Source organism: Magallana gigas, chromosome 10 (assembly GCF_963853765.1).
Source record: "Magallana gigas chromosome 10, xbMagGiga1.1, whole genome shotgun sequence".
Taxonomy (NCBI): Eukaryota; Metazoa; Mollusca; class Bivalvia; order Ostreida; family Ostreidae; genus Magallana; species Magallana gigas.
Window position 1 is genome coordinate 18,057,647 of NC_088862.1, and position 16,164 is coordinate 18,073,810.

The 16,164-nt window shown below is 33.5% G+C and overlaps 1 protein-coding gene across 3 annotated transcripts; it reads right to left on the reverse strand.

The window, feature by feature from the left end:
* Positions 1–2,278: 2,278 nt before the first annotated feature.
* Positions 2,279–16,164, reverse strand: LOC105321386 (Tripartite motif-containing protein 3). 3 transcript variants are annotated; one of them, XM_066073657.1, is made up of 2 exons: positions 16,064–16,154; positions 2,279–4,307 (listed from the first exon to the last, which is right to left on the reverse strand). In XM_066073657.1, the coding sequence occupies exon 2, from the start codon at positions 4,298–4,300 to the stop codon at positions 2,636–2,638; it is 1,665 nt and encodes a 554-aa protein (XP_065929729.1). In that variant the 5' UTR covers positions 4,301–4,307; positions 16,064–16,154; the 3' UTR covers positions 2,279–2,635. The 3 variants fall into 3 exon arrangements, with proteins under 3 accessions (XP_065929729.1, XP_065929727.1, XP_065929728.1); XM_066073655.1 differs by lacking the exon at positions 16,064–16,154 and adding an exon at positions 4,638–4,744 and having other exon boundaries at positions 2,282–4,307; XM_066073656.1 differs by lacking the exon at positions 2,279–4,307 and adding an exon at positions 13,829–15,722 and having other exon boundaries at positions 16,064–16,164.

Consider the following 16,164-nt stretch of genomic DNA (forward strand, 5'->3'; position numbering starts at 1 on the left):
ATTCAGAAGCTGGGTTAGCGCTTTTCAGTACTATGAGTACTTTGATTTTTAGTGTTATAATATAAAATACCAGTATTTCACAGCATGCCTGACTTTCCCATTGCAAACCGTTCGTTTTATATTACATAGAGCAACACCTTTCAAAAAACATAAAAATCAAATTCTGACAAACATGATTGTATTCAATCTGAGACAAGTTATATCAGACAGTTCTATTTCTATGTCGTTGTTTCAGCTTAATTTGAGCAGTCATGTCATTCCCTTGCTAAATGGTGTGGCGAAGAAACCCGAACACGATTGTACGAGGGCTTAAATACTCGATCTAAACAATAAATGAATACCTTTCAATTGATCTGGAATTTTATTGGTTTAGAAATGTAGTATAATCATGTTTTATTACAACGGAGCACGATAACGTTCAAAACACGGCGTCAAGATGACGCATGCATAGTTTATTGATAACACTATCTTTATATCATGTTGAGGGTGGCGCCTGCGCACAAGGTCTGTACTTCCTGGGAGTAGATACTGAGGTCAGCAACGTCAGTGAACTTGGTGTGTACGCTAACAAGATGGCGGAGCTTTGTCTAAAACAGAACCAAAACAGTCTAGTATATAAAGTCGCAGATTTATAAAAAAAAAATCAAGTCAGAGAGAGAGAGAGAGAGAGAGCTTTTGACCAAACACACAGACAAGTTTTGCACCTTAATTAAATTGTTATTCAATAAGGTGAAATACCTGAAGAGTTTTATTGATTTAGCTTCCTTATATTTCCATGACAGAATTTCTTTTCGATTGCCAAAAAGCTATAATATTGCTGTAATTGTTATGCTTTTACCGTTACTTAATAAATAAGACCAGAGATATAAATAACATAACATAATAAATTGTTATTTATGTCTCTGATAAGACATAGCTAAACTGCTAGAGAAACTGTTGTTTAATAATTTAATGATTTTCAGAGTCTCCTGATATTTAACGTTACAAAACTGCATGTTTCTTTAAATCTGCTGAGGAGCAAAGTCCACTGACATAAAATAAAAAGGTCATTGATCTAGATGGGGGAGGGGAGGAGAAATCAAACATAGTACTAAAAAAATAGACAAAGGCCTCGTCACCCCCCCCCCCATTCCTTTTCCCCCTTTCATATCCCAATTAAAATACAATGTACTAATATATAACTTTCTCTTGAAGTGAAATTTGTAGAATACTGTGTCACATGATCAATGTACAGTCGGTTTAAGCATATCTTTTACAACATACACGATAGCATAGCATAGCATTGAAATCCCATAGCATAGCATTGAAATCTCATAGCATAGCATTGGAATCTCATACCATAGCATACAATCTCATAGAATCGCATTCGTCATATCATATCATACCATAGCATAGCATACAACATTCCTTTAACTCGGTTTTAATTGTTTTAATTTGAAAAAATAAATGTTTACATAATAGATTTGTGGTAAACTTTGGCTTCTTATTATTTTACTTTGAAATGTGTGGAACTCTTCTGTGTATGGAGGCGTTTTTATTTAAATCTCATAGCATACCATAGCATAGCATAGCATACCATATCATTAACCCCTTTATTTCAATTTCTCATAGCATAGCATACAAATCTCATAGCATAGCATACAAATCTCATAGCATATCATTAAAATCGCATACCATAGCATAGCATAAAATTGTAAAAGATATGCATGAAATGACTGTATGAGATGCTGTAAACAATTATTGGAACCTAGCACAGATCCAATACCACTGTAAACAATTATTGGATCCTAGCACAGATCCAATATCACTGTAAACAATTACTGGATCCTAATAGATCCAATACCACTGTAAACAATTAGTGGATCCTAACACAGATCCAATATCACTGTAAACAATTATTGGATCCTAACACAGATCCAATATCACTGTAAACAATTACTATATTCCAATAGAATCAATATTAGTTTGACACAATTCGTCATGGTGTCTATAAGGCAATCACCTCCTTTTAGCCCCCTCCCCCCACCTTAGACACTTTCCCTACATGCGGACGAAATCACAGGGACCGAGCCCGTTTTAACATTAATTTCCATGTAACCATATGATAAATGAAGAAAATGTTATGGTTACATTGAAATTAGTGTTAAAACGGACTTGGCCCCTGTGGATAAAATGCCTAATTTTGATGAATCATTTGCCGCCACCATGTTTATGTACAAACAAACACAATTAATTAATCTGGTTGATATACATGATTTCTTGTACTCTTAAAATTACATGTAGTGTACTGTGTGCATTCTACTTTTACAATAGTATATCATATATCATAAGTAAATATCAAATTAGTTATGTAAGTGTGAACATTTTCTTTAGTCGTACAATAACTCAAAATGCGTGATTTAGTTTTTATTTGTGCTTTAACGCATGAATAGGCTAAGTGTATTCACATGAAATTGAACATCGCAGATTTTCAATACAATCATAATAAATTACACTGAATGTAAGTATTTATTCATACATGGTATGAAATACACGTGTTCTGCACCCCTGATATGAACGAAGTTTACTTTACTTACAACAAATCATCAAATTCATGGAAATAGTCTTGCTTAATCTATCTCACCCAGTTTGGTGTCTATCTGAGAAATCTTATTTTCTTTACATTGCCGTTAAAATGTTCTGATACAAACAGATTGTCATTATTGTCCACACATAAACCATACGGACCCTTCAGATCACAGTTATCAATGTAACGGAGAAACTGTCCATTGTATTCCAGAATGTGGATACAATGGTTGCCACCGTCTGCTGTCAGGATACGACTCTGACTGTCTGTTGTGATACCAAATAGTTTAAATGGTTTCTTTTTTGTAACTGAGTGATGACCGATGTATCTCCATCTGAGTTTCCCGTTCTGATTAACCACTACAACTGCACTAGCCCCACGGTCAGCTACACAGATGTCATGGTTTCTGTTCTCAGTGATGTATTTAACCTTTACATTCCCTGAGTACAGAGGTTTATCTTCATCATCAAACTGAATTGTTTGTTTCTCTGTAGATCCCGAGTAACGGACAACTTTGCATTGAGTTTCATCACGACTGAGCATGATAACCAGGAGACCACCAGTAGAGGTGACACACAGTTGAGAAGGCATCCATCCCTGTAATCTGATCAACTCTTCTGTCTGTCCATTATTTACTTTATTCACTGTCCCTGATTTCCTGTCACTGAAAAGTAAATTCCCATCACTGTCTACAGCTATACCATTGGGTCGTTGTTCTGATTTGTTGCTAACTGTATGAAGCAATTCACCTTTCATGTTAAAGCATTTGATATCCTTTGTCAATCCACATGTCCAAACACAATCTTCATTTAGATAGGTAACACTGAAAAGTCTTTGATACCCTGTCTGTATTGTGGCAACAAGCTCCGGTTCATCCAACAGTTCTCTTACTGAAGTGTTGGGTTGGTTTAGTGACAAGACATTCTCTTCTGTAGCAGTAGACAAAGGGGTTATCTGCCCAAACATATTATACAACTTTTCATGGTCTAATGGTTTTGGAAAGAATGTTGGCAGTGCAATCTTTACTCTGGGTGGCAGCTTGCTGAACTCTCTGATCTTAGAGCTGTATTCAATGGTAGGAGATACTTCAGTGGATTTTTTGATTTCTTCTATGGCCAGTGATGTTTGTTTTATGAGAGCCTGTATCTGTTTGATTTCATCTAAGTGTTTCTGTAAAATGTCTCGGTGTTTTACTTTTATCTCACTGATTTCAGTTTTCATTTTATTGATAACGATGTCGATTTCTCTGTGCCATTGCTCTCCTTGTTTGGACATTGATGTCGTTACTTTCTCATATCCTCCATCCAGGCTGGCAAGCTGATTTTCCAAGTCGAGTGCAATTTCTTCATAGGTAGGAGAAATAAGATTTTTTAACTTGTTTGCCTCGTCCGCAATAGCATTTTTCTTTGTCGTGTAAACTTCGGAAACTTCTACAAAAATATGTCCTTTATGTGTTTCTGATGCAGTACAAGAAGAACAAACAAATATGTCGTTGCAATTCTTGCACTGCAAGTCACAGTTTTTGTGTGGATGTGTCCCACATTTTGGGTAAATCAGAGTTGATCTTCGCTCCCCAAAAGGGACTATTTTATGTTTGTCATATCCATCTGAGATGTGATCTACTACACAGGGCTTGCAGAGGTTGACATGACAAAAGTCACAGTAACTGTGTACTATGGCGGTCTCACAAAAATCACATCGGTGCACATCCTGGGCACTAGAATGAGGATCCATCGTTTTTCTAAAAATTTAATGAAAAAATTAAATTAACTGTTTGTCTTTAATCCAGAACAAAACGTAGGATTAATTGTTAATATATTAAGAGCCAACGTAAAAACCGTATGTTGAAGCCCTGCTTTTTTCAAGGGTTTACAATAACCAAATAGAATGATCAACTTGCATTAACTGATAAGCATTTAAGCATAAAATATATCTCTTGAAGGTCAACTCATACAGAAAATTAAAACGAAAGTACTTATAGTTGAGAGATATTAATTCAAAACAATCAATTTTACATGTAGGTATCTCAATTTTCGTCTAATAAATAAAGTCAATTATAAGCGGCACAAACCTTGTTTAAAACAAATCAATTTACATATTCGTCGAATCGGACATCAAACATGCAGACGTGTACGCGTTGCTTAAACATGGAATGTGGTCACCTGACATCAAGAATTCAAAACAATTAGAGTTATTCCCCGTGTATCATAATTCTGTATCACCCCCCCTTTCCTTACTGAACAGTCACGATGACTGAATTTCAAATGAAGTACATGTTGGAGTTTTAACAGATAGGCTACTCTATACAGTATAACGTTACTATTCAAAATAAACCAATGCAGCATTTTATGCATGAATCTCATTATGCTTCTATTATGAAATCCTATAGCACATACAATTCAGCGGTCCATTTTTTAAATGACACCTTGTAATGTAATACTTCTTACATTATTTAGATAATACATTATAATGGGTATTTTGTGCATGCTGCCATGTTTTAATAATTGTAATATTTTTTATTAAAATGACCTAACTGCGCTTGAGTATTCTATGGATTTAAAAATAAAAGGCGATTAATTATATGTAAACATTACACACCTACATAAAAAATGTAGATAAATATCCTGTAAACAAAATATCGTTTTATCCTGGATAGGAAAATTCCATGCAGGTTGATAGATTTAAACCATGACTTCCTACATATATATTTTGCCAGCTTTCTGAAGGCTGTATAAGCATACTGTGATAAAATTAAGGGATTCTTATTAAAACTAACAACTGAAATGGAGGTGAAATCCGATTTTTGAAAACAAAACGAAGATGCAGGAATAGCTCTGGAGAACATGGGGGAATAGCTGTTCACTGTTCGAAAGATGTTCCAAGTATACAAGACGAATTATGAAGTTTTAAGATGTTCATAGTTTTATCTTCTGTTATCAAAACATTCTTGAAATTTAGAAAATGATAGTTGTTCATTATTTTCATTACTATTTGAAATCGGAGTGTCTCTTATTAGTCCCCTACCGGTTTCACCGAAGGGAACTATAGCTTTCCTCTACGTCCGTCCGTCCGTCTGTCTGTCCGTCCGTCCGTCAGTCTGTCCCACTTCAGTTTTCCACACTTTGTTTTCTTTATGCGTTTGAGAAATAATATGAAATTTGCTGAACAGCTTTAAAATGTCAAACTAAAAATCAAGTTTACATGCACTTTTGTAGCGTCTGGTTGACATATTTTTGGAATGACAATGCATACAATCCAAAAGATGTGAAATGTGTTTAAGATATCACATTCTTGAATGATTGTTAAGATTACATGTGTTAGATAATGCTTCTTTATATAGGAAGTTGACATTGTTGAAATTCCAAAATTTTCCAAAACAGTGGTTTAGCCTGGAAAAAATTGCACAAAGAGATAGATTTATTCAAAAATTCTCAAAACTTTTTCATTTACAAATTCAGAACACAGAGCTATGCATATAATTGTATAGCTTGTCAAACTATGTAATTTATGAAATAATTACCTAAATTAAGGTCTACGTACAGTGCATGTGTTCCATGTTACTTACATTTATGTTCAATTTTCAGCATTGTCTACAAAAGATAAAAACTCTGCAAAACGAAACCCCAACTGTAAAAATGAATGCAGGTATATGCAACCTGGGAGTGTACAAATATTGATTTTAATTCTGAGTCTCCATAAATATTTTCATAAATCTGGCTCTCACGCTATATAGAATATTTTTTTTTAAAAATAGGTATGTACGAATTGGTCTAATTCCTAATACTATTTAGAGTTTAATTACATGTATATTGTCGTGCTTGAAAAACATATAAAACAATGTACATGTAATATATATATATATATATTTTAAAGAGTTACCTACATTAAACTGATCATATTAGCACATGATATTGACCATTTCTTATATTTTATTCTTGTATCATCACGAGAGTCTATTGTTTTTGTTGTCTTTTTAGAAAAATAAAATGGTTCCCCTGGTGGTTCATAGATGGACGGAAGATTACGTCATAACTTGGGAAACCCCTTCCGCATAAAACATGTCCTAATGTGCATAGTTGTACTCGAAAAGCATACCAGTTTAAATGATGTTGAAAATAGACCACATTTACTGCTGATTATGGCTTTAAAACGTAATGTTTAATATGTTGTACAAATGAATACATATTTTTTGGGAATATGATCACAATATACAGAAATCTCCTTTACATAAAGATGTAAAGTTTCGTCCCCTCTATAGCCATTTCGTATTGCTCAAACTTCACCAACAGGGTGTCTCTTCGTATTAGCTGTAGATCTGTAGCTCTCTGATTGAAAAAAATCGGAGAGACAAACTGATTTGTCTATCCGAATTTGTTCAACCAAACAGCTAGTATACAGATCTGCAGCTATCTTCGTAACAAATGTACAATGCCCTTAAACCAAAGTCATATCATATCTCTTGGTTAAACTTAGTCAGGAGCATATTTTCTCTCTAAAGCCAGAGGTCAAGGTTCATTGGTCAGAGGTCAAAGTTGTATGAATTCTCCATGCAAAATCCTTGTCCAAGAATATTTTCTCTTCCTTTTGTGCGACTCATTCTTCATATGCAGTGTTAACATGAAGAGTGCAGTGACCTTGAGTTGTTTCTAATGTCAAGGTCGAAACAACATTTCTTCTCTTTTCCTTTGCCCCTATTTGGTCATACATCTACCGACCACTCCCCCGGTCAAAATGAGCATAAATGAAGGATGTGCAAAACTCATGGACTTTGTTCTAGAGTGGTAGCCATGGAATAGCATGATAGCAATCATTGCCCCAAGCAAACCATCTCCCCCTTTTACACTATCTGACTCGCACTTTACCTTTTGAGATGGTTAGTACCCTATTTAGTTACACCTCCATCTCGACATTTTCTAATCATGTATCTATCTTGTCTTAATTTGCCCGCCCCCCCCCCACCCCCAGTTAAAGGTTGTTTGTTGCCCTATTTTTCACGTTATATACATGCAGGATATAAAGATATGTAACATGTCTATTTAGTTACAGATTTCAAATCTGTTGTTAAAAAAACAAAACACCAGTATCATTGGTAAGTTCAATTTATTAAGGCACACTTGGCTGGTTACCAGCCCTCGCTTCCTCAGTCATACACCACCAGTTTAATCTTTATATATAATACACACATATATATATATACCACATTATGAAAAAAAAAGAATACAGGAAATCTTTACAGACTTGTAATTCTGACAAGTTTATACAAGTGTGGACATATTTATTGCATTTCTATCTTTTTTTTATGTGCACCAGAATTGATACATACGTATACATCTAAATGACCCCTCCCCCCTTTTTTGACATTGAAAAATAAAATAAATAGATAGTTTTACATTTAAATAATACAGTAAATGCTTTTTTTTCAATTCTGACAATTATATTGATGCACCTGATTAGATACATGTATGTACTTGAAACATATGGTATACACCATAAAAGACAAAATAAAAGAAAACAAGCAGATTAAATATACATTTTCAGATAATAATGTATTCTTTTATAAACCATCAACAAGACTTGAGAGCTAAAAAATATCAAATATTCTAGTCTAATTAATATACTGAAAAGTAAAGAATACTGAAACAGCATTATGTAGATATAGACAATTTTTTTTAAAAAATTAGAAAGAGAGAAAAAAAGAATACAGTTTTTACTTATTCAAAAATCAACATGTGAATTTGAAGGATAATACATGAGATTAAATTGACATATAGATCACTCAGGTTTAGTTTTCAGTCATTCTATAAGACTTGAAATGAAGAATACATAATGAAAACTGATTATAAAATTGTTAAGTAACAATAATAAATGAATGTATCATGGATTGTGCTTCAGAATAGAGAGAAATTTTTTAAAAAATCTTCTCATGCATGCAAACATATTACTAGTTTATACATATTTGAAGCAAAAATCAGAATGCCATATTAACTGCTTTACTATTTCTAAAAAACATATGTGGAGATTTAAAAACTGGCATTCATATTAATTTCACACATGCTGATCAGAATGATCTTGCTCAACAGCTTGAGGATATTGTCTTTTTTAAGCAATTTCATAAGTTCCAAATTCATTAAGTAGGGCTAGTGGGTCGTTGCCATTTTTAGACTATAACAATCTCCTTGAAACAAAGAGCTCTATACAGAGAATTAGGCAAAATATCAACATTTTAGAGCTTAAATATTTGAATTTTTGTTTCACTAAATAATAGTTATAAGCGAAAAATATTGCAATACAGGTAATTGTTTTAGCCAGATCTGATGGATAGTTTGTTGTTTCACAAGATACAATGCAATGGCTAATAGCCAAAAATATACTACTACCATTAACTTTTTTTGAACAGATCTAATGGATAATTTGTAAACGGCCCACCCTCCTAAAGTAGGATTGTTGTAAAAAAAAAAGAAGGTGTCTGATAGATAAACATAAGTAAATGTGCTTCAAAACTGATTACTTGTATTCCAAGTAACTTGTATTTGCAGATCAACCACATGTGTAAAGCAAACAGAACAAATTCTAAACCGAACTAAGCAGACTGAACAAAACAGGTGACAGATAATTTACGTATCCAGTTATGATTTTTCAACATTACCTATGTTAGCTCTTGCTTTCCTTTCAACAGAGAGAGAGAGAGAGAGAGAGAGAGAGAGAGAGAGAGAGAGAGATTATATTATCTTGTCAGTCATATCTGGTCAGAATACACATAAAGGGCACAGCCTCTAGTACATGTAACATATACAAATTAATACATACATTCTAAAACATAACACAAAAAATAACTTTAAGTTTTTTAACCCCCCCCCTAAAAAAAGTTGAAAAAAGAGATCTATAATCTTAAATGGTAGAGAAAACCGATATTTCATTTCCCCATTTTTTCCTTAAATGTCAATATCTTACTTTATATATCTAATTATCTATATTACATGTATTCCAAGTAACTTGTATTTGCAGATCAACCGCATGTGTACAGCAAACAGAACAAATTCTAAACCGAACTAAGCAGACTGAAAAAAAAAACAGGTGAGTGACAAATAATTTAGGTATCCAGTTATGATTTTTCAACATTACCTATGTTAGCTCTTGCTCTCCTTTCAACAGAGAGAGAGAGAGAGAGAGAGAGAGAGAGAGAGAGAGAGAGAGAGAGAGAGAGAGAGAGAGAGAGAGAGGGGGGGGGGGTTATATAATCTTGTCAGTCATATCTGGTCAAAATACACATAAAGGGTACAGCCTCTAGTGCATGTAACATATGCAAATTAATACATACATTCTAAAACATAAAACAAAAAATAACTTTAAGTTTTTACCCCCACCCCTAAAAAAAGTTGAAAAAAAGAGATCTATAATCTTAAATGGTAGAGAGAACTGATATTTCATTTCCCCATTTTTTCCTTAAATGTCAATATCTTACTTTATATATCTAATTATCTATATTACATAATCATTGATATTCACGGAAGCGCAGTTGATTTACTCCTATCTAATTTTTCTTTTAAAAAAAATACCTCTCTGAAAGTAGGAGTGGGGAGGCGGTTTTGGGTAGGCCAGACAAACAATATTAATGTATTGGTTCTGGAATAAAATGTTCAAAATCTAATGAAGTAGGCAGGTTTATTTTTTTATCGCAAGAATTGCAATGGGAAATAAATATTTAAGCCTAATATTAAGTTTTTCCCTTTCCAATTATCAGTAAAATTAATCATTGCAACAGCATTTGGCCTGAAGCAGCCTTGCCTGAGAAACAAAACATTTATTTTTTTTGCCTTAGCTAACCTTGATCACTACTTGACCTTCTTCGTTTGTTTCCTTGATGTTCGTAGATATCATTAAAACGGTTTGTCATGTGTTACTTAAAATCAAATATGTAGTTATATATTACATATTTTTCACTGGTTATTAGGACGATAGCCTTCCCCCTTTCTCTGCTCATTTGGCATCTATTTTCCGGGGCAAATTTTAAGATCAGTGAAATTCTATATACCGGTATTCACCACCATGCGGAAGAAGATGGGACAAAATTAATTTTTTTTTGGGGTGATATTGGTTTAATATGGTATGTTGTCATGTAAAGTACTATTAACGTGCATGTACCTGTATCAATATTAAAACTAACAACGATCTATAAATCAGAAATTCACTGTTTCTCTTTTATCTATCTTGAGGGTGAAGAAGAATTGGTGGAATAACCACAGGCTCGAACCAAGGACCCCTCAGTTTAAAACAATTTATGCTCTACTAAGCCAAAGAGTCAACCCACTAGCTTTTATAAGTAGAAGTACTGAGCCTATTATGTACATTATCACAATGGTCTAATTGACCACATCTAGGCTCGAACGCAGGGCCCTTGAGTTTAGAGACGCGCGCTCTGCCAACTGAGCCATGGGATAAGTACACTAAAGAAGTTTTTTTTAACTTGTTATAGTCAATTAACATACAAAGATCACTCTAGTTTCTTTCAAGAAACTCATTCCAAAGCAACTTTTTTTAAGGTTTAAAACTGCAAAAAAAAGGGCTCACGGCGCGTGGTCAATTTTGTGTTTTGTAAGCGATAAACCATATAAAGTCCAAAGTAACGTTTCTAGAAATTGGACATAAAACCAACTAATATTGAAACTTCAAATTGACTTCTGTCATGATACATGCATGTATTTTACGTACCAAATTAAGACGTATTATATTGTTTTATTAATTAATTTATTTTATTAATTAAAAACTAACGCCAGATAGTCCTCATTAAATTCACTATCATAATGAGAAATGACGTTGTTGGGTATCATGGAGCAACGAGAAGTGACAACAGTCCTAATTCAACTCAGGAAAACATAGAAGCAAACTGAAAATGCAAGATAACGCAAATAAAATGTCAAAAATTATTCGCACATTTGACAAGCTTAAATGTAATACATTTTCAATAATGAAGGGTGGTGGAAACTGTCTTTTTGATATCTAGCAGCCCGAAATAAAATGAATGATTATTTGAATCACTATATTTTTAATCGATTTTTATTTTTTTTATATATATTTAAATTTTAATCAAAAGCATTATTCACGTCTTCTGACATTCAATGTTTTTCAAGAATACAGAAGAATACTAAAAATCTAACTTATAACTCTCAAACTATTGTGAGCAAATAAGTAAGCAAGCCGTATAAGAGCTATAATAATTCTAAAATGCACAATGAAAGGTACAAGGGACTCAACATGATATACAGATAGTGTTATCAATAAACTACGCATGCGTCATCTTGACGCCGTGTTTTGAACGTTATCGTGCTCCGTTGTAATAAAACATGATTATGCTACATTTCTAAACCAATAAAATTCCAGATCAATTGAAAGGTATTCATCTATTGTTTAGAACGAGTATAAGGTAAATGAAATTGCCTCGGTTTTGATAGAATCGTTGTTATTAACTCAAATCGTTATCTACCTTTGTGCTACGATGAATATCATTATTATTATTATTATCAGTTTTGATTGTTATTGTCAATCAACATTTTATATTTGACAAGTTCAAAATCCACAACCCTCCTTTTTATTAATTGTCCGCGGAAAAAAATATTTATATGATTAGTAATATAATGAAAAAACATTACCAGTTTCTTCTGCATTGTCTTTTGTCACTAGCTTTGGCAGGCAAAAGACAAACTTGTTCTGGTTCATTTTGTTATATATATTTTTCATAATATTAAAAAACAGAAAGCAAAGACATAAATAAGGGATTTGACGGCAATCTTCTTTTAAATTAATGAATACATGTAAGTTAAATTGAAATTAAATGCCAGTAACTTTGTTAGGAAAATGGGCCAAAAGAATGCTTTTTTCAGTTTGAATATTTATTTTGATAGTAAAGATGAAGAAGTTGATGCTGTTAATGTAATCTGAAACCTGAAGTTTAACCTTATGAACGTGTCTAAACGATTTATAACTTTTATTGATATTTTGGTGGCAAACTTATTTATATAATACTATTAAATCAATTTGTTACAATAATTAAACTGTTATTCAATAAAGTGAAATACCTGAAGAGTTTTATTGATCTAGCCTCCTTATATTTCCGTGACAGAATTTCTTTTTGATTGCCAAAAAGCTATAATATTGCTGTTATTGTTATGCTTTACCGTTACTTAATAAATAAGACCAGAGATATAAATAACATAACATAATAAATTGTTATTTATGTCTCTGATAAGACATAGCTAAACTGCTAGAGAAACTGCTGTTTTATAATCTTATGATTCTTATGAGTCTCGTGATATTTAACGTTACAAAACTGCATGTTTCTTTAAATCTGCTGAGGAGCAAAGTCCACTGACATAAAATAAAAAGTTCATTGATCTAGATGGGGCGGGGAGGAGAAATCAAACATAGTACTAAAAAATAGACATAGGCCTCGTCACACCCCCCCCCCCCGAATTCCTTTTCCCCCTTTCATATCCCAATAAAAATACAATGTACTAATATATAACTTTCTCTTGAAGTGAAATTTGTAGAATACTGTGTCACATGATCAATGTATTAGATGCTGTAAACAATTATTGGAACCTAGCACAGATCCAATACCACTGTAAACAATTATTGGATCCTAGCACAGATCCAATATCACTGTAAACAATTACTGGATCCTAATAGATCCAATATCACTGTAAACAATTATTGGATCCTAACACAGATCCAATATCACTGTAAACAATTATTGGATCCTAACACAGATCCAATATCACTGTAAACAATTACTATATTCCAATAGAATCAATATTAGTTTGACACAATTCGTCATGTTGTCTATAAGACAATCACTTCCTTGTAGCCCCCCCCCCCCCCCCTTTAGACACTTTCCCTCCATGCGGACGAAATCATAGGGACCGAGCCCGTTTTAATATTAATTTCAATGTAACCATATGATAAATGAAGAAAATGTTATGGTTACATTGAAATTAATGTTAAAACGGTCTTGGACCCTATGGATAAAATGCCTAATTTTGATGAATCATTTGCCGCCACCATATTTATGTAAACGAAAACAATTAATTAATCTGGTTGCTATACATGATTTCTTGTAATCTTAAGTTGACATGTATTGTACTGTGTGCATTCCACTTTTACAATAGCATATCATATATCATAAGTAAATATCAAATTAGTTATCTAAGTATTAACACTTCCTTTAGTCGTACAATAACTCAAAATGCGTGATGAAGTTTTTATTTGTGCTTTAACGCATAAATAGGCTAAGTGTATTCACATGAAATTGATCATCGCAGATTTTCAATACAATCATAATAAATTACACTGAATGTAAATATTTATTCATACATAGTATGATATACACGTGTTCTGCACCCCTGATATGAACGAAGTTTACTTTACTTACAACAAATCATCAAACTCATGGAAATAGTCTTGCTTAATCTATATCACCCAGTTTGGTGTCTATCTGAGAAATTTTATTTTCTTTACATTGCCGTTAAAATGTTCTGATACAAACAGGTTGTCATTATTGTCCACACATAAACCATACGGACCCTTCAGATGACAGTTATCAATGCAACGGAGAAACTGTCCATCCTGATCCAGAATGTGGATACAATGGTTGTAATGGTCTGCTGTCAGGATACGACTCTGACTGTCTGTTGTGATACCAAATGGTTTAAATGGTTCCTTTTTGGTAACTGATAGATGACCGGTGTATCTCCATCTGAGTTTCCCGTTCTGATTAACCACCACAACTGCACCGGCCCAACAGTCAGCTACACAGATGTCATGGTTTCTGTTCTCAGTGATGTGTTTAACCTTTACATTCCCTGAGTACAGAGGTTTACCTTCATCATCAAACTGAATTGTTTGTTTCTCTGTAGATCCCGAGTAACGGATAACTTTGCATTGAGTTTCATCATGACTGAGCATGATAACCAGGAGACCACCATTAGAGGTGACACACAGTTGAGAAGGCGTCCATCCCCGTAATCTGATAAACTCTTCTGTTTGTCCATTATTTACTTTATTCGCTGTCTCTGATTTCCCGTCACTGAAAAGTAAATTCCCATCACTGTCTACAGCTATATCATTGGGTCGTTGTTCTGATTTGTTGCTAACTGTATGAAGCAATTCACCTTTCATGTTAAAGCATTTGATATCCTTTGTCGATCCAAATGTCCAAACACAATCTTCATTTAGATAGGTAACACTGAAAAGTCTTTGATACCCTGTCTGTATTGTGGCAACAAGCTCCGGTTCATCCAACAGTTCTCTTACTGAAGTGTTGGGTTGGTTTAGTGACAACACATTCTCTTCTGTAGCAGTAGACAAAGGAGTTATCTGCCCAAACATATTATACAACTTTTCATGGTCTAATGGTTTTGGAAAGAATGTTGGCAGTGCAATCTTTACTTTAGGTGGCAGCTTGCTGAACTCTCTTATCTTAGAGCTGTATTCAATGGTAGGAGATACTTCAGTGGATTTTTTTATTTCTTCTATGGCCAGTAATGTTTGTTTTATGAGAGCCTGTATCTGTTTGATTTCATCCAAGTGTTTCTGTAAAATGTCTCGGTGTTTTACTTTTATCCCACTGATTTGAATTTTCATTTTATTGATAACAATGTCGATTTCTCTGTGCCATTGCTCTCCTTGTTTGGACATTGCTGTCGTAAGTTTCTCATATCCTCCATCCAGGCTGGCAAGCTGATTTTCCAAGTCGAGTGCAATTTCTTCATAGGTAGGAGAAATAAGATTTTCTAACTTATTTGCCTCGTCCGCAATAGCATTTTTCTTTGTCGTGTAAACTTCGGAAACTTCTACAAAAATATGTCCTTTATGTGTTTCTGATGCAGTACAAGAAGAACAAACAAATATGTCGTTGCAATTCTTGCACTGCAAGTCACAGTTTTTGTGTGGATGTGTCCCACATTTTGGGTAAATCAGAGTTGATCTTCGCTCCCCAAAAGGGACTATTTTATGTTTGTCATATCCATCTGAGATGTGATCCACTACACACGGCTTGCAGAGGTTGACATGACAAAAGTCACAGTAACTGTATACTATGGCGGTCTCACAAAAATCACATCGGTGCACATCCTGGGCACTAGAATGAGGATCCATCGTTTTTCTAAAAATTTAATGAAAAAGTTAAATGAAAAATTAAATTAACTGTTTGTCTTTAATCCAGAAGAAAAAGTAGGATTAATTGTTAATATATTAAGAGCGAACATGAAAACCATATGTTACATGCTGCTTTTATCTAGGGTTTACAATAACCAAATAGAATGATCAACTTGCATTAATTGATAAGTATTGTAGCATAAAATATATCTGTTGAAGGTCAACTCATACAGAAAATTAAAACGAAAGTACATATAGTTGAGAGATATTAATTCAAAACAACCAATTTTACATGAAGGTATCTCCATTTTCGTCTAATAAATAAAGTCAATTATAAGCGGCACAAACCTTGTTTAAAATAAATCAATTTACATATTCGTCGAATCGGAAATCAAACATGCAGACGTGTACGCGTAACTTAAACATGGCTGAGCTTGCTTGTATGGAAT